We start from the raw sequence: 18578 nt of genomic DNA, 5'->3' as shown, positions 1-18578 counted from the left end.
AAAACTTCTGTTTTTAAGAAAGCTATCCGGGAAAGAAGGATAGCCCTGCGTCCCTGCCTACTCCCCCACCAGGAAAAAAGGCTTTTTATTGAGGGTTTGTCTCGAGTGATTCATGAAAAAATCGATCCTGCATGGTGTAAAATTGTATTTATTTTGCACAATAATAATTTAAAAATTAGTAAATGGTTCTTCACTTAACCCCTATCAACATGAATGATTGTTTAAACTGTTAGGTTAAGTTTTTAACATGTTAAAAATTAATAGCACATAATATAAAATTATTTCTTACCATTGTTTAAACCGTTAAAAAGTTAAATCTAATGTCTAAATTAGATAGGAAAAAAATACACATTCTTATCCTAAAAATTTCCTTTAGATAATTGATAGATTAGACATCAAATTAAATAAAATTCTCCATTATTAAAAACGAAATAGAAAAGAGAAAAGCCACGTGGGGGAATTCATCCCGGGGATTAGTGATATTTATACCAACATACCATTGGGTTACTCGAGTATTCTTCTGGTTAAGGTGAATTGGGTCCCACGAGGATTTTGTACCTGACTTACGCAATGTGGACTGTCATATGTGTGCCAATCTGGCTGAAGGATTGTATTGCCGAGTCCCAACCAAGCAAAATCTTTCAGACGCGTGGCATACACGTAACAATCTTACCGCCAGTCCAATTTTCTTAGAAGGAAGAAATACGCAAAAGTGAACATAATTTTTTTGTAAAGAAAATAAATTTTTATATCCTGTATTTTCTTAGAACTATTTAGAGACATAATCTTAATTTTTTTTTATAGTTAAAGATGCGTACCATTAAATTTCATTTAACAAGTAAATTTATGCATTTTATCAGTCACACTTACGACTAAAAAAAGTAAACAAAATAGCCTTAAAAAGGAAAAAAAATAAAAATCTATTTTAGAAAAAAGAAAACTAAAAAATCTCCTACATGTTTGTTTTTTCTTTAAAAAAAAACATATAGATTTTTTTTTTTTGTTATTGGTATTTCTGGTTATTTTCACAATTATTAAAGTTAACAGTTGTCAAGAGAAGGTGTACATTTATCCGTTAAATGCAATCTAATGAATGTGTACTCTCTAAATAATCTTAAAATACAATGATAAAAAGGAAAACAGAATGCACAAAAACAATTATAAAAGGAGAATTAAAATGGCTTCTTCTATATTTCTCTTAAATTATATACACTGTATAGGATAAAACAATTTTGCATTAATTCCTACGCTCTTATTGTGTTAAGTTTTGATATAAAATGACCAAAATATTCAGTCAATCTTATGGCATGTTTGGTTCATATATTTAAATCATGATTCTTGATTTTAGAGTTTAAAATTCAAATTTTTTATAAAAGAAATATTGTGTCAGAATTAAAAATAATGATTTCAACGTAAAAAAACAAACGAGCTCTTAGTTATCAATTTACTTGTTGTGTTGATCATTGAAGTATAGTTATAGTTGGGGGTTCGCAAAAACCGTCTCATTTTTTGGATTAAACAAGGGTAAAAATGAAATTTTAAAGTCTGTATTTTGAGAGAATAACAGATAAGTAACACTAAGATCTCGTTCATTTCATAAATTTGAGTTTTATTACAGTAAAAAACTCTTCAAAATAATCATATTTAATTTTTTTATTACAGTAAATTTTTTTTATATAAAGTCATATCTCAATTCAAATTAAAAACTCAAATTAACAAAGACGTGTTCTAATATTTCGTATTTTCTCACGCGGCCATTATTCATGTTCATGTTCATGTTCTTGTTTCAACGTTCTACGCATAAATTTGAAAAAAAAAAAAAACGAAATTCAAATTCCAATAATATGGTGGCAGCAATGATATACACGCGCTCATAGAAGGTGGCGACAGCCATCCCAGCCAGGAAGGTTGACCTTCCGATTGGGAATCCCTAAAAGAGAAAATCCAAGAAAAAAAAAAAAGAAAAAGCGCATCTTTTCCACACAAACATTTCTTGCCAAAGAAAGGCCATTTTCATGTTGTCCTGTCGGAATCTCTTTCCCACCTCATCCGCAGCTCATCATTGTAAAACAAAATATTCATTCCAATTCCGACTCTTAACGAACCCAGAATTTTTTTGTTTTGTTTTTGATTTCTCTCTGAATCAGAAACTAAACAGAAAATAATCAGAGAAGAAGAAGAAGAAAAAAAAGAGTGGGTTTTTCTTTCCTTGTCCTTTTCGTTTCTATTCTCTCTCTTTTTTTTTTTTTTTTGTTCTTCCCTACCTTTTGTTGTTATTAATTATTGTTGTTTTGTTTGGGATTGACCTTTCGTTTTGTTTTTCTTTATTTGGTCCATCTCTTTTCAGTTTAGTTAGGCTTAAAATTTTGTCAAAGGTTGAATCTTTTTGTTGAAATTTATTACTTTTTAAATTGGGTTTGTTTGTTTGTTTGTTTGTTCTTCTTTGCTCTGATTAGATTATATGTAAGAATTGATAAAATTAGGGTTTTTGATTAAGGCAACGAATCAGAGCTAACAGAACTTTGATTTGGGAAGTCTTTTTTTTTTTTTTTTTAATACTTTGAAAACGAAATTATGGGAAAGCCAACTGGGAAGAAGAAGGATCAGCAGGTCCCACAGAAACCTGGAAATAATGCGAACAATAAACCTGGAAAATCCTCTGATCGAAGCTCGAAAGCTTTCGATGAAGACACGGCGATCTTCATAAACATGTCTCAGGAGCTCAAAGAAGAAGGCAACAAGCTCTTCCAAAAGCGTGACCATGAAGGAGCTATGTTGAAGTACGAGAAGGCCCTCAATCTTCTTCCCAAAAGCCACATTGACGTTGCTCATTTGCACACGAACATGGCCTCTTGCTATATGCAAATGGGCCTCGGCGAGTACCCTCGGGCAATCAATGAATGTGGTTTGGCCTTGGAGGTTTCTCCGAGATATAGTAAGGCTTTGTTGAAGAGAGCAAAGTGTTATGAGGCGCTGAATCGGCTGGATTTGGCGCTGAGAGATGTGAACACTGTTTTGAGCATCGAACCGAATAATCTTATCGCGTTGGAGATTTTGGAGGGGTTGAGGAAAACGATGAGCGAAAAGGGTATTGTTATCGATGAAAAGGAAATTGGCGTGGCGGCCAATGTGGTGCAGCCGAGTTCTTCGCGGCTGCGTAAAGTGGTGAACGAGAAAATGAAGAAGAAGAAGGGCAAGAAAGTTGTGGACAAGGCCGCAGTGGTTAAGGTGGTTGTGGAGGACAAAGGCGGCGCTGTTAAAGACAAAGAAGTCATCGCAAGGACTGTTGTTGAGGGAGCTGAAGTGGCCAAGAAGAAGCCTGTCAAGGAAGAAAAACCGGCTATCAAGACGGTTAAGTTGGTGTTTGGAGAGGACATAAGGTGGGCGCAGTTACCGGCGAATTCTAGCTTGAGGTTGGTGAGGGAGATTGTTAAGGATCGGTTTCCTGGCTTGAAAGGTATTCTTGTGAAGTATAAGGATCAAGAGGGTGATTTGATTACAATAACCACTGCAGATGAGCTGAGGTTGGCTCTATCTTCAGGTGATCTGCGGGGGTCACTGAAATTATACATAACTGAGGCGAGTCCTGATCAAGAGCCAGGTTATGAGGGAATGAGTGATGAGGAGGAAGATAAATATAACACAAAATCAAGTGGTGCTATCGAGAATGGAGAAACGGAAAAAGGGGTTACTTGTGTTGAGGACTGGATTCTACAGTTTGCGCGGTTGTTCAAGAACCATGTTGGTTTCGATTCTGATCCGTACTTGGACCTTCATGAACTTGGAATGAAACTACACTCAGAGGCCATGGAGGACACTGTAACAAGTGATGATGCTCAGGAACTTTTTGACATTGCCGAAGATAAGTTCCAAGAGATGTCAGCTTTGGCATTGTTTAATTTGGGAAACATCCACATGTCCAAGGCAAGGAAGCGAGTGAGTTTCCCAGAAGACGCTTCGAGGGATTATATTGCTGAGCAACTTAAGGCTGCCTATGATTGGGCGCGGAAGGAGTACATGAAGGCGGAGAAGTGGTATGAAGAATCTCTGAAAATTAAACCAGATTTCTATGAAGGTTATCTTTCGCTCGGGCAGCAGCAGTTTGAGCAAGCAAAACTCTGCTGGTATTACGCAATTGGGAGCAAGGTTGAATTAGAAACCGGACCTTCCTCTGAGGTTCTTCAGCTTTATAACAAGGCTGAGGACAGCATGGAGAAGGGTATGCTGATGTGGGAGGAGATGGAGGAGCAACGTCTAAACGGACTCTCCAAATTCGATAAATATAAAGCGCATTTAGAGAAAATGGGGTTGGATGGTCTGTTTAAAGATTTGTCTGCTGATGAAGCTGCAGAACAGGCTGCAAATATGAAGTGTCAGATATACCTTCTATGGGGTACCTTGCTGTACGAACGTTCTGTTGTGGAATATAAGCTTGGCCTGCCTACTTGGGAAGAATGTTTAGAGGTTTCCGTTGAGAAGTTTGAACTTGCAGGAGCTTCTCCAACAGACATAGCTGTTATGATAAAGAATCACTGTTCCAATGAAACTGCACTAGAAGGTAAAAATCTAATGCTAAAGATTTTGCTTGTTCGAATCAGCTTATATTCTTTTCAACCTCATAGCTTTCAAAAATATTAGCACTGGGAGTATTTAGTTATTCAGCTTTTATTGGAATGCAGGTCTAGGTTTCAAGATTGATGAGATAGTGCAGGCATGGAATGAAATGTATGATGCTCAGAGGTGGCAATTTGGTGTTCCATCCTTTAGGCTTGAACCATTGTTTCGTCGGCGGGTTCCTAAACTTCATTCTATCTTAGAGCATGCTTGAGTTTTCGTAAATTGGCTATTATTTAGAAGCAAATTAGTCAGTTTTTCTTAGCCCAACTTTGGAAGCTACCTAGTTGCATGCTAAGATAGGTAATTCATCTATCCATTTTCCTTTTTACTTTACATTTTTCTTTTTCCTTGCTTGTTTGAAGCCTATTGCTTTTCCTTAACTTGCTTTATACAATAATCTTCAATTGGTTTACATGCTATTAACCGTCTCCATATTATGAGAGTTTTTTGAAAACTCATTTCTTGACCAATTTAATTGGTTTCAAGAAAAATCTACTGCTAGGGGCATTCTTGTATATGCATGTTATGCATATGTTTATTACTTTATATTTGTATGTAAATGACACGCGCAAGATTCTCGCAAACACTAGGGAGTTTTTAGAGACTTAGAAATATTTCTAGCTAAGAAAGCACCATTGCATCACACCAGCAGTTACGAAAATATTTTCTTTTGGAATAATTAAGACATCCACAAACATGTAAACGTGAATCCCCTGGCTTTATGGAAGCACTAGATAAATAATACATGCTATTAGGTGGCAACACTACGCGCACCTAATGCTCTCGATGCCTGCAGTGTCGAGGAGTAGTATAATTTTGAGTTTGAAAATGACATAGGAGCTTCAACGGAAGTACCCACGTACAACAGTTATTCTAGAAAACATTTTTGAAATTCTATCAATGCTGTATTTAGTTGCTCATGCTTTTTCTTATATGGATCTCCTGCAATCAATCTAAGATTTTCTTGGCTTGTTCACAATGAAATGGCAACCACCGGCAAGATTGCTTTTGCAGAGTGGTCTGCGATGGATTTTTCTTTTGCTTTAGTATGAGTTCTTTAAAACCTGTTTAGTCATCTGTGTTTGTTGGCAAAATTTTAAAAGAACACTTTATTTCATCTAATCTTTTGCCATCTTTAGCATCTCACTTGTACTATGAACAATTTTTGTGGCAATTTTTATTTTTACTTGTTAAATGTCAAATGTGTCACAATTCTACTGAATGAATAATAATCTCTATGGTTCATTCTCTTATTGCAGGTCTTTTTTTGTTTTCCTACATGGACTGTTTGTGTTTTGCTTCTTGTTTGCTGGGGGAGCAAGACAAAGTTTGGTTGGTGTTGCTTTTGAATGTGAGAGTTGGGGTGATTGAGATTATTTCTTATTTTTTGGATTTTTTTTTTTTTTTTTTTTTTTCACGGAGAAATTATTCACACAGTTTGAGATAGTGAGTATATGATTGAATTTGCCCATTTTGAAATGAATAAGTAAAAGGGTAATTCCGTTCTGTTGAGAGGTTTGTTGATTGTTGTAGATTGTCATTTGTCAGTTATAAATAACAAATGACAATGTTTGGGTTTTTTTATTTATTATTTTTTATATGTCAAGGAACGACATTCTTTTATGTGTACATGTGTTCTTTTCCAATCTGTGAAAGGATCAAAGCCATTTTTGTCATGATACGGTTTTATTATTTGGACGGTGAATAATAAAATAAGAAAGGAGATTCAATTCTCCCATTGACCATTTTAGGGACCATTTTAGAAGAGAATTTCTCTCTTGACTATTATTGTGTTATGTTATAAAAAGAGCACGAATTATTATGGAATATATACAATTAGTTCTTTTCGTCAAAGTGTTAAATGCTCTCAATGTCTTTATCTTTAACTTTATTGATATTTCTGTGGAGCTGTTCTCTATGAGGATACTTCATGTTTTTGAACTAAAGATGTAATTAACCGATAATTCATGTTTTTGAACTTAAATCTAATCAAAATCACAAAATAAAGATGGACGATTACGGTTTAAAAAGAAGCCTTTACACCAAAAAGAAGAAAGAGAGAATGTATGACCTTTGGCTCCATCTTCCACTGAGCTAAAAGGTTCATATGTCATTCCAAAATTCAAGTCTTTATCTACCTATAATCCCCTATTATTTATACTAATCCAGTAAATCGTTAAGATTACTTTTCACTTATTTATTTTATAGATTTAAATTATTATTTAAATTTTTTTATTATAAGACCCGTTTGTTTTATGTGTTTAAACTCATAATTTTTAATTCTGTTACAGTATTTTCTTATCACACAAAATTTAAAATTCAAATATTAAAATAAAAAATCACTGAACTTGAGCCCATAATATTTTTCTTCATAAAATTTGAATCTCTTTCGTATTATTGTGTACTTAATAGATTATGAAAGTGAGTTGGGCCATATGAAATAATTATAATTAAAGTAAAAAATTAATCGAAGTTTAACTTTAAAAAAGATTTTCAAAAAAAGAAATTAAAAAGAAAAATCGAAATTTAAGACCTCTTTTAATTTTTAATTTTCAATTTTTTATCCTTTTCTTTTGGGGGCTGATTGCTATATATACGTGTGCTCTACTCTTCACTTCACCATTGCAGAATCCGAAAAAGCAAGGAGAGCATTCAAAAGGCCATTTCAAGGCTTTGCATTTTCCTTCTTTTTTAGGGTTTCCTCTACTGTTCTCCTCCCAAATTCCTTCCATGGAGATCGTCAGAAGACCATCGCATGCTGGTTCCTGGTACACTGACAACCGTAAGCCTCTCTCTCTCTCTCTATCTCATTCTCTGTTGGTTTTCCTATTCACTTGTTTGGTCGCCGAGAAAATTGGACGATAATACATTAATCGCCACTTTCTATACGTTTGGTAAGTGATTTATACTATGATTTGAATCATGATTCATGGTTAGCTCTAGTATTTTCTCTAAAAAAAAATACACGTAAATCAAAAATTCTAATGTATGAACCAAAACGTAAGGTAGTGTCCCCGGGAAACAAAAAAGTAAGAAACACTATATATTTTTGTTGCGCGGAACAAAGGAAAACAAAATTCGGAAACAATTTCATGCACTTTTCGAGGTGAAAGTGCAAAGGCCTTAAATTTAGATGCTTTTTCTTAAAACTAATAGACGGAATTTTCGAGAGAAATTGGGTTGAAGGTTTAACTTTTAAGTAGAAGTTTTCTAAAGTCATCATTTTGATTTTTTTTTTTTTCAGCGAAAAAATTAGATGAAGAACTTGAAAGATGGCTCAGAGAATCTGGGCTGACTAAATCTCCTGACGTACGAGGTGTTATTGCTCCGTAAGTCTATTTATAGCATTGTCTTGCTGTTTTATATAAAAATGTCAAAATTTCTCCAAGAAATTTGATATTTTTCTGTTATTTATTTATTTATTTATTTATTTTCAACGTTAACTAAACAATATCCACAGGCATGCTGGGTATTCCTATTCTGGTCGTGCTGCTGCCTATGCATTTGGGAACATTGATCCCACAAACATGTGAGTTGTTTATTTTCATCTTTTTTCATCAATCTTATTTTCTTAATCCCATTATTGTAAATTTGTTATAAACTTGTGAAGATCAAATAGAATGGCTCTTGACTTTGGTTACTAATTTTGGATGAAATTCATTCTTCAGTTCTCGGGTGTTCCTTCTTGGTCCATCTCACCACTATTACACCCCAAAGTGTGCTCTTTCCGTGGCTTCAGTTTACAAGACTCCCATAGGGGACCTGCCAATTGATTTGGAAGGTGTCATAGTTACTTTAATTCGTAAAATCTTTTTAGTCCCTGAGAGAAAATCTGTTTGTTATGTAAAGTAGTTTAGTCTTTTTTCTTCTTATATCCTGTTCTTTTATTTATTAGTGATTGAAGAGCTAAAGGCCACGGGAAAATTTGAACTAATGGATATTCGTGTCGATGAGGCTGAACATAGCATGGAAATGCATTTGCCGTATCTTGCCAAAGTTTTTGAGGGGTAACTTTTAGCATATGTAATGTTCTATTCCTCGATAGTTTTGAACTGAGGCTGACTTTTGATTATATTAATGCAGGCACCCTGTTAAAGTTGTACCCATTTTGGTAGGTGCCGTTAGTGCTGAAAATGAAGCTATGTACGGACGGTTGCTTGCAAAATACGTGGATGATCCCAAAAACTTCTACTCTGTATCATCGGATTTTTGTCATTGGGGATCTCGGTAAGTATCAGTCGTTAAAGTGTGAGCCTGTATAAAATCAAAAATAATTTATGCTTTCAGAATTTACATAATTTGTTATCATGTTGAAATGCTTAATACCAGTGTCATTTCTTCTACTTATTTTAGTTAAGGTTGCCGGCACCATTGGACCTTGTACATCATTGATCTATTTATTTATTCAGTTTTATGAATAAGAATTCCTTTCATCAGATACTGACAACAAAGTTGTGTTTTAAGCTGTTCGAGTATCACTTTATGCACTCAAATTTCATGGCCACATTAATTGTACATGACGATCAGCATCTTGCTAATCTGTCTGATTAGAAGTTTCTCTGGTTATGTGTGTGATCTCTTTTGTTAAAAAAAAAATAAAAAATAAAAAAGAACACTCTATTGAGGGTTGTTTAATTTGTCTCAGATTCAACTACATGCACTATGACAAGAAACATGGGCCAATATACAAATCTATTGAGGCTTTGGACAAGATGGGCATGGATATAATTGAAACTGGAGATCCAGATGCTTTCAAGAAGTATCTTTTGGAGTATGACAATACCATCTGTGGACGCCACCCAATTAGTGTTTTTCTCCATGTAAGTGCCTAACGTGGTAGTTGTATCTTATATGGAGCTGGCTACCAACTCAGCAACATTGCTTCGCTGCCTTGTTTCTTGATATATAATATATATGTGTGTGTATATATATTGTGTGAATTCTTACCGTATTTCAATTATTTCTTCAGATGCTGCGGAATTGCTCAACAAATATAAAGATCAATTTTCTCCGATATGAGCAGTCAAGTGAATGCAGAAGCATGAGGGACAGCAGCGTAAGCTATGCATCAGCGGCCGCAAAAACGGAGGCCTAAAGATGTAAATTAAACTACTGCAGCATATGATTCTGCCCCAGAAACGTTCACCAATTCAATACTCAATTGAATCTGACTGTCATATTTATGTGAACGCATTTGAAAGGACTATTTTGTGTTTCTCCTGCTTGTACATTATTTACTAATAACGGGATATTCGCAATCTAATTTTATCACATTATGTTCGAGCATACTGTTACTGGTTCTTCACGTCTTTCTTATCCCACATAGTGTCCAAATTATTGCCTCGTTCAGTTTGCCGATTTGAATTTTCAATTCTAGTTGAGATACGATTTTATGTGAATTTTTAACTGTAGTACAAAAAGTTAAATGTGACTTTTTGTGATAGTTTTTTACTGTAGTAAAATTGGAATTGAAAATTTGAATCGGTAAAATAAACGGGCCTTAAGCATAGTAGAGTATAGTACCAGTACCACAAGTGATATGATGGTTTTCTTGGTAGTGATGGTGCTGCATATTATGCTTGATTCTTAGGTAGTTTGGTAGCAAAACCGCCTTGGTAGTGACACTGACAACTTTTATTTAGGACTTCTTGCGTTCACTTTTTTTTGGGGTTCTATTCTAATTTGGATAGAAAATGGCTCATATTCTAAACTACAAAAATCCATTAAATGGTGTAATTTTGGTACAGGAACATTGCAACGTTTATTCATAACAATGTCAAATCATTTTTCTCTTCTCCACAAAATGTAGGTATGAGCGCCTTTCAACTCATCGGCGCAATGTTATTCAACAATTTCTTGTTTTTCCAAGGCATATGCTCCCACAGCATGAGCCACTTGGCACTATAAATTCCTAGTTACACCAAGGTCCATAAAACTTATTTGTTTCAGAGTTGATGGTTCTCTGGCTGGTTCTCAACCAACGGGCCAAATCCCCACTTACCTTCAGGGTCCGGAGGCTCAAGGACGTAGATTTCTCCATTCGCTAGTCCTACAGCAAATTGTGTTGGTTTTTGTGGATGTGCTGCGATGACAACCGGGCATACAGTTGAACTGCAAATGATAACCAAAATATGATGTTAATATGACAAAGTAGTTACAGCAGTAACTTCGAACAAACGACATTGTAACCCTTTTGTGTTGGACAAGCTTTTTGCTGGATAAATCAGTTGAAGGATGGCCACTTTATAACCGAGGTAAATTGGTAGGGATTGGTAAGGCTCGTGTTCTCTGTCTCAAAGGGTCGAGTCTACTTTTGGTCGTCCCATTGGCCTTGGTATGCCACAGCAGAGTTATATGGCTGCACCAACCTCTACTTTTAAAGGAAGAATGTGGCATTACCTTATATTGGCAGGAAGATAAGCAGAGGGATGAATTCGACATTGTTGTTTGAGAACTAAAGCATCAAATATGGTGATGCTTCCATCCAGAAAGCCGGCATATACCATCTGGCCATCGCAGGAGAATGCCGCGTGTGAAATTGGTGAAGAAGCTTTTGAAATATTCCACTGGAAACAAAAGGAGACAAGACATTTCATTTTAGCTACATCAATGTAACCAGCAAAACCAAAGAGCACTGACCTAGCTCATCATATGAGAGAGGACAAAAACCTGCTCTACACATTCAAGGTCTTGAACTTCATATATTGCAAGGTGGGTCTTGTGGATGGCTAGGAAATGCAACTGATCTTGGTGAATCTGGATTTGAGTGTCTGACTCTGCTTCCAACTCTTTTCCGAGTGGAACTTGCAAGAATCTGCTTTTCTCCATTTTCCACCCATCAGCATTCCATGCAAAGATCTTGAGATAACAAAAATTAATAATCAGAACTTCAAAATAGCCTTCAATCTCTTATAGAAGCCTATTTTGTTTTGGAGATCCAGGTAAAAAATCAACAGTTCTACCATCATTATAGGTAATAAAATAGCATGTACTAACCTGTTCATCAGCACCAGAAGAAATAAGCATATTTAGAGTGTTTGAGAAGGCAAGGCCGGTGACTCTTTCCGCATGGCCCTCAAGCTTGGCTTTGACCTGCAAAATGATAGCAATGATTAAGTAAAGGGGTTTTCCTTGATGCAAATAAGCCAATCTACAATTTCATAAGATCACAAAAAGTACCTTGTTTGTGCGGACATTATAGATTAGTATGGTCGAATTGTCCATGCCAATGGCAACAATGTTGTTATCTTGAGGGTGGAAAGCAAGACATGTCGCAGCAGGTGGCGGAGGTATCATGGTGATCATTGTCTGTGTTAACCAACAAAGTTTGAGAACGGATCAGTTAGATCCTAAAGTACTACTTTATCTGTAAACAGACATTTTTAACCCCTAACCACAGACCTTCACAAATTTTGGTTTGTCGACTGCAAAAAATCCTGAAAAGTTTTGCAAGTTGTACCATTGTTTATAAACAATTTACCTTAAATGTAATCATGTTGAACAAAGAAATTATCCCTCCTGATGCTGACAAGAGATACGAGTCATTCTTGGACAATGCAAAGCAGGGCACAGCCTGTTCAGGTTTGCTTCCAGTAAGGTCATTGCACATCAGCTGTAAGCCACTCTTTGGTTGCCATAACTGAGGGTGAACCTTGGTTGTTGCCTACATCAAGTATCTCCTTCATTCTATGCTTCAAATTTCGTTTTTGAAAAAGATTTATGGGCTTTGAGAATAACCATTAAATATACCACTAGTGTACCTTGCTATTCGGATTGAATTCATTTTGTGGCCATTTCCAAAGTAGATGAATGGCATTTGATGCTAATGCCAAAATGGCATTACCTGAATTAGTGTAGGTCAGCCTTGATATCTGGCATTCATCAGAGAGGAAGCTAATTAAGAAAAACTTGGAACTTGTTCATCTTAAATTCCGAATGTTACACTTTTCGTAGAAATCCTCAACAGTCTTCTATTACACGGCAATGCCAACAATATTTCCAAAGCATCAACCACTTGTTAAGACAGTTATGTTATTTGACCAGTAAGCAGAATGGTAGTTTTCAGCATTAAGGCATCTGTAAAGAATCTCTACAATTTAAAGCTCCTTGGTTATGAAAATTTAGTATAAGCAGGGAATAAAGAACCTTCCAATAAGCATGACAAGACAGAATTTTTGTAAGTTCACAGTTATTGCATTAGTGGCACAGTTTAGCAGGAGAAAGTCCAAGGTAGACGCACAATGCAAAAAATAGATAAAAAACAAAGGCATAAACATATGAAAAATAACGTTATACCTCATTTGCTTTTACGTGAGCAGAAAGTTTTAAGGATTGGCATTGAGAAGATTTTTCAAACTCAGAGAGATTTCTGATCTCTTCTTTAGCACTGGCTTCACCAATTAAGGATTTCACATCCTCCATGTCTTTTGGTTTCCCAATCTACAAAAAGCCATGTGATGTTGTATGTTTCTCAGAAGTATTACTAATTAAGACAAAACTATTCGTTATGCAAATTGCAAAAATAATAAGTAAACTTTATATCTAAGATATATATGGTTCCCTTAATTCACACCTTGGGGATATCTCTTTCCGCGGATTCAGCATTACCCACAGTTGTATTCGGGTCAATAGCAAGTTGCGTAAAGTAACAAGCATTAGGAAAGAGAAACTTTCCACAAAAGATTCAAAGCAAAGGAAGACCTTTTCTGAAAAGAAATAACGAGAGTTCAATATACTGACCTTTCTCAGAGTTTCAGAAATCTCTCTAGAGGCATCAACAGATTGTTCCTCGGCTGTTTGCAACAAATGGAGTCCATCATCAGTTGCCAATATCTTAATTCTGTTTTCGTTTGCAACAACAGCCAATAGTGTGCACTCCTTGTTGAGGTTAATACGAGGAGCGACCTTATTAGAAACAAAATGGAGGTAAGTTTACAACTGAAATTGCTCTTGTTGTCGTTTACTATAGTTAATTCGAATTAAGCTACCACTTGATGTATAAAAACCTGTTGAACCAAGGACTCTCACCACATTGATTTTCATTACACTTGTTGGCTGAGCCACATTATACTCCCACTCAAATTTTAGAAATTCGATTTTTTTCCGTGGAAGATTTCTAAAATTTCAATTGCGTCACTACTTTAGAAGAAAAATTATTACTACGTCCACACTCAACAATTAAAATATATAACTACGTCCTTATTTAATAAAAAAACATCTCTAATTTTTTTCATAATGCCACACTGATTTTTTTTTTTTGGCTCCACCACACCATTGGCCAAAATACTTCCGTTTCTCTCTAAAAAGAAAAATGGCTACACAAGAACACACCTGTAACTCTCCACCTGTGTCCATAGTCATCAAAAGTTCCTTCTTGTCCATATCCCAAAATTTAATCACATGGTCATCACCAGCAGCCAAAAGCTGGTTCTTGATTGTGACAAATTGCACAACAGACGAGTGGCATGAATCGAGCCCTTGGTACATTCTCCTTATCCAACCTTCACTGTCATTCCATTCAACTAGGAATGACTCCCCATCTTTATTGGTCCCACATGAAAAAAGCCTACGTCGAATCAATGCAAAAATGACATAATTATCGTGATATGGAAACATGCTTGAAAAACAAGAGTGCTGATCAAACTCTATATAGAGAACCTTTGACCGTCGGCGCTATAAGCCATTCTTGTGCGCCCAAGACCAGGAGCATCATAGTCAATTCTGGCTCCTATATTATCATACAACCATGCTTTAATCTTTCCGTCTACTGATATTGAGAACAGAAGCTGAAGCACAAAAGCACATCCCTCAGATGAGTATAATATGGAACACTGGCAATACTATTCGAAAGTAGTAGTGAAAGTAGTTCTTACATCAATATTTTCCTTGGTATGACAACATATAGAATAGACAGGAGTGTCATGACCGTCAAATGTGAACTGCTTGTTGCCGGTAACCATGTCCCACACCTTAACATACCTTAATGAAACATGTCAGTTTCATAACAACGAAATTTCGCAATCTGGCATAATTAACCCAACCAACCTTTATTGTCTTGTCATCACCACATGTTATGACAAAAAGTTGTTCATAAGGAGAAGAAAACGCCAAATCATTTACACTGCCCAGATGGGCATCAATCTGTTTATGACAAACTCAGCATTAGGTTTAGAATAACATATATGGACAAAAATCCTTTTACTACTATGTTTGCATTATTTTTGTGGCAGCATACCTCCAATTGCTGTCGAATGTCATCTCCACCAGAGTAAGAATATAGCTGTACAATGTGTTTTGAATATGCAACCCCTGTAATCAAGTACATCAAGGATGTGATTATCACCTTGAAAAACATGCAACTATTATTATTCTTAAACCCTTTTGTCATCAGTTCTTACCAAATAAAGAGCCATCAGGACTCCACATGATTTGATTAACAGAGACACATGGATCTTTGACCAGAGATGCCTATATATGTATTTGAAAATGGTTCAAATACTAGAGAAAGGGAATATAAGCCTCTTTTTTTTTTTATCATTTTTCTGGGGAGATCAAATTATGAAAGCAGACAGACCTTAAATGCATTAGAGCAAGCTGCAATATCCCAAACTCTAAAATTTCTTGAAAGCAACTTTTTGCCATGAGCAACATCCCACAACCCTACATCCCCAACAGAAGTTCCAACTGGAGAAATACATTTGAAGGGCTTGTGAGTAACACTCATCATAAGTTTACAAATAATTGCCTCATGTTATCATATAATAAACTAGGCAAAGAACATAGTATCCTGTATTAAAGAAAGAAAATATAATTCATATCAATCAACCTAGAAGAAACGTCTGCTTAACAGGATGAAAATCCATGCTTGTTGGACATGAGCCCTCAGTTAACGTTAGAGCTACCATTGTGGGCACATCGATGTGCATGGTTGGCACCAGATTGTGAATTTGACCAGGATCCCTAATAGGAGAAACTACCTGCAAAACATCAAAATCAATTATTTATTTATTTATTTAAGTTTTGACATGTGATGATGCTGTACATCAGATTGATCCAGCTTACCTCATCCACGCCCCCAAAATCTTTGGATGAGATATCAGAATCTTCAAGAGCCACAAAATGCAATTAAGACCAATAAATAAAGGAATGGTGCAATGTAAAAGTTGAGTTGATATGTTAACCAGAGACACCGTCTAAGAATTGAGACAAGTACCTAGCTCGGTTGGACTGTCATGACAGGTTGCTTCAACAGGGAATCCACATTGTGTTATGGTAGATGCACTACGACTCCTACTGGTGGAGTGAGTCACAACTGATGATGATGCAGCTCGAGAAGGCTAATCACAAAAAAAGTTTGAGCATTCTTAGAAAATCCAAATATAACATAGAACAAAGGAGTCGCATGTTTTGTCATTAACTGGTCTACAACCTATCCGGTAATTTAAGACAAGACGTTAGGGTCAAAATCCTTGTTCCAACATAGATCTTACATTTAGGTTGCTTTCAATTGATTCAACAAATGAAACCTTGTTTTTTGGACAGACATGATCAAGAAAAAGGGTTTCGATATCCGGATTTGGACTGGGGTCTTCACATAGAATATGCTGCCAATTCAAGCTGTCAATAAACATTAAGTTAAAACAAAACATGAATGAAAAATTCTAACCAAGTGAGCACAAAGAAATAAGAACTTAAACTTATATATAAGCCATCAACTATCAAGTACAAGAATTGAAAAAATTGTACTACCTTTGGTTAATGAGACGGCGTAATCTCTGGCTTTTGATGGTAGGAAACTTGAGTTTGCCATGAAAAAGGGGATTTGCCTCGATCAATTTCTTGACTTCTCGCGTAATAGTTTCCCTGGCAGATTTGGTATCTCCATACAAGGAGAGAGACTCGTGGTCTCTGTTGAATGTCGTCAAAATCTTCGGGATAAATATATGCCAAATTCACCACATTACAAAATCAAAAAGCTATCAAAGAGAAGTCATACCTTATATCATTGAACGTCAGAAGTTGCGCCATTTCTTTGAAGAGATCTTCATTTCCGCGCTCAAAAACTCTTAGATCCGTCATGAGGATGTCTAAGGCCTTGGCATGTTCCTTTCTGCTAAAAGGAGAAGCACACAGCACTAAAAAGACAATATAATTGCTTCTGGAGCTACTTGAGAATAAATAAAAGATATCACAAAGTTTGAATTACCTATCCAGCGTCTCAAAGAACTTTTGCTTCCTGATTTCGAAGTATGTCTTGGTTGAGTACCTATCGTCATCAAGTTTTGTGAAACCAGAAATATACCTCTCTGCCTCATGCCAATTCCCACTATGCATCATCTCTTCAAAATATCTCATGTCAAAGTAAAACCCACTTTCACTTTCAAGCCTATACATCAATTCACAAAGTATTTTAGTTGATAAGTATAATGGGGTACTTATGAAAGCTCTTTCAAGCGCTTACACGCGTGAAACTATGAAAATTTGAGAATTCCGTGGTAGGGTATGAACCCCACTCTACTGGTAAGTACAAATCTAAACCGTCGGATTTTCATCAAGTTTCGTTAACTTATTTCAGAACTGTATCTAGTAAGGTGTTTTTTTTCATGCCAGTGAGAAAAAAATAAGGGAAAAGATGTTTCTGAATTTCAGGACTTATTCTCTAGCAATGATCAGTAGGGAATATTTGCAAGACAACAATAACAAATTCTGACGCCAGTACTCTAGAAGCATACTATACAGTTATACAAGAAACAACCTTATCTGCTGGATGAATTAGATAAGCTATAAACCAATAATTAACTTAATGACTCTGTACTAATTCTAACAATGACAGAATTCTCCGTGAAAATATTGAGATAGAAAACCTACATGTGAGCAGTTTGTTTGAAGCCTTCCTCATTGCAGAACTGCAAAATTAAGAAGACAAGCTCTTTGCTCAGCGCAGACATTGCAGAGGGCACCTTGTCGTCTACAAAACTTCCAAATACCATAAAAAATATTCCAATTAGATTCAAATTATAGAAGATTAAAAAACACACACACACACACACACATATATATATATATATATACACACACACACACAATCAGAAACGAAGTCAGAAATATATCTATGCATGTCGTGAACTTGTAGCAGTACTTTACTAATGAAATGAAACCAATTCTATTCACAAAGCTTCGAGTTCAGATTCAGATGATCTGGTTTAAGACAATTGATAGAAAGTAGGGAGGAAAAAACAAATTATATTAGAAGAAAAACAAAATAGTAAAGTTGTGCAAGGAAAAAAAAATACGGGAAAAAGAAAAGGAAAGTTGAAGACGATTAGGATATTCGTCGAAGGAAAAGGAATTATCCAAAATCGAATCAACTCAATCTGAGGATTCAGAAGATCGATCATCTTCACGGAATACAAAAACCCATCTCCATAAAAAGCGTTCCAAAACATTTGGAATACAGGAAATGAGAAAAGAAAAATTAAATAGAAAGTTCAGAATCGAAACAAATAAGAGTAATAATTTAGATTGTGAAATGAAAAAAAAAAAAAAAATCCTTCCTTCGCTAACAAAAGTTTCAACCTCAAAACAAAAAGAACAATCTTTTTACGGACTTTAGAAAAATTCGGAGATTCTGATAGACCAAGATCGAGTATGTTTATGTATTAAGATGGATTAAACGAGAACTAGAAAAAATAAAAAAATAAATAAAGTTAATACCTCAAAGCTTTTCTCTGTCTCTCTGAGTTTCTCTCTCTAAAATTTGGAAGCACTTTTTTGTTCCAACTCTCAGTCGTGTGAGTCTGTGACTGCGTACAGACCAGCAGAGGAAACTGAGAAACGCGACTCGCAAAATATAGCTGGAGATAAAATCGAGGTGATAAGTAGAATGACTTATTTCCTTTTTTATTTTCCAAAATATCTAAAACTGATTTTTATGTCTGTTTAGCATGATATTTACGCGGAGT

At 35.5% G+C, this 18578-nt stretch overlaps 3 protein-coding genes across 3 annotated transcripts; 2 read left to right on the top strand and 1 right to left on the bottom strand.

Moving 5' to 3' along the window:
• Window positions 1-2433: 2433 nt before the first annotated feature.
• On the top strand, window positions 2434-6214 carry LOC112092242 (protein PHOX1). Its single transcript, XM_024167835.1, has 3 exons — window positions 2434-4558; window positions 4680-4917; window positions 5877-6214. The coding sequence occupies exons 1-2, from the start codon at window positions 2575-2577 to the stop codon at window positions 4826-4828; spliced, it is 2133 nt and encodes a 710-aa protein (XP_024023603.1). The 5' UTR covers window positions 2434-2574; the 3' UTR covers window positions 4829-4917; window positions 5877-6214.
• Window positions 6215-7227: 1013 nt separating this feature from the next.
• On the top strand, window positions 7228-9832 carry LOC21391885 (protein MEMO1). Its single transcript, XM_024167844.1, has 8 exons — window positions 7228-7399; window positions 7862-7946; window positions 8078-8146; window positions 8286-8398; window positions 8513-8624; window positions 8701-8844; window positions 9263-9437; window positions 9587-9832. Exons 1-8 carry the CDS (start codon window positions 7348-7350, stop codon window positions 9710-9712), a joined length of 876 nt encoding a protein of 291 aa, XP_024023612.1. The 5' UTR covers window positions 7228-7347; the 3' UTR covers window positions 9713-9832.
• A 531-nt stretch (window positions 9833-10363) lies between these two features.
• Window positions 10364-18359, bottom strand: LOC21391884 (topless-related protein 1). Its single transcript, XM_024167842.1, has 25 exons — window positions 18331-18359; window positions 17485-17592; window positions 16823-17002; window positions 16613-16726; window positions 16366-16524; window positions 16107-16233; window positions 15830-15953; window positions 15679-15719; window positions 15443-15593; window positions 15191-15300; window positions 15015-15084; window positions 14852-14925; window positions 14662-14757; window positions 14490-14585; window positions 14275-14402; window positions 13948-14182; window positions 13357-13521; window positions 12913-13056; window positions 12378-12488; window positions 12098-12280; window positions 11797-11925; window positions 11614-11709; window positions 11287-11475; window positions 11017-11183; window positions 10364-10728 (listed from the first exon to the last, which is right to left on the bottom strand). Exons 2-25 carry the CDS (start codon window positions 17562-17564, stop codon window positions 10563-10565), a joined length of 3135 nt encoding a protein of 1044 aa, XP_024023610.1. The 5' UTR covers window positions 17565-17592; window positions 18331-18359; the 3' UTR covers window positions 10364-10562.
• Window positions 18360-18578: the final 219 nt, after the last annotated feature.

Source organism: Morus notabilis, unplaced genomic scaffold, assembly GCF_000414095.1.
Source record: "Morus notabilis unplaced genomic scaffold, ASM41409v2 Scaffold1028, whole genome shotgun sequence".
NCBI lineage: Eukaryota > Viridiplantae > Streptophyta > Magnoliopsida > Rosales > Moraceae > Morus > Morus notabilis.
Note: the sequence above shows the minus strand (reverse complement) of the source record. Positions and strands in the feature narration are given on the sequence as shown.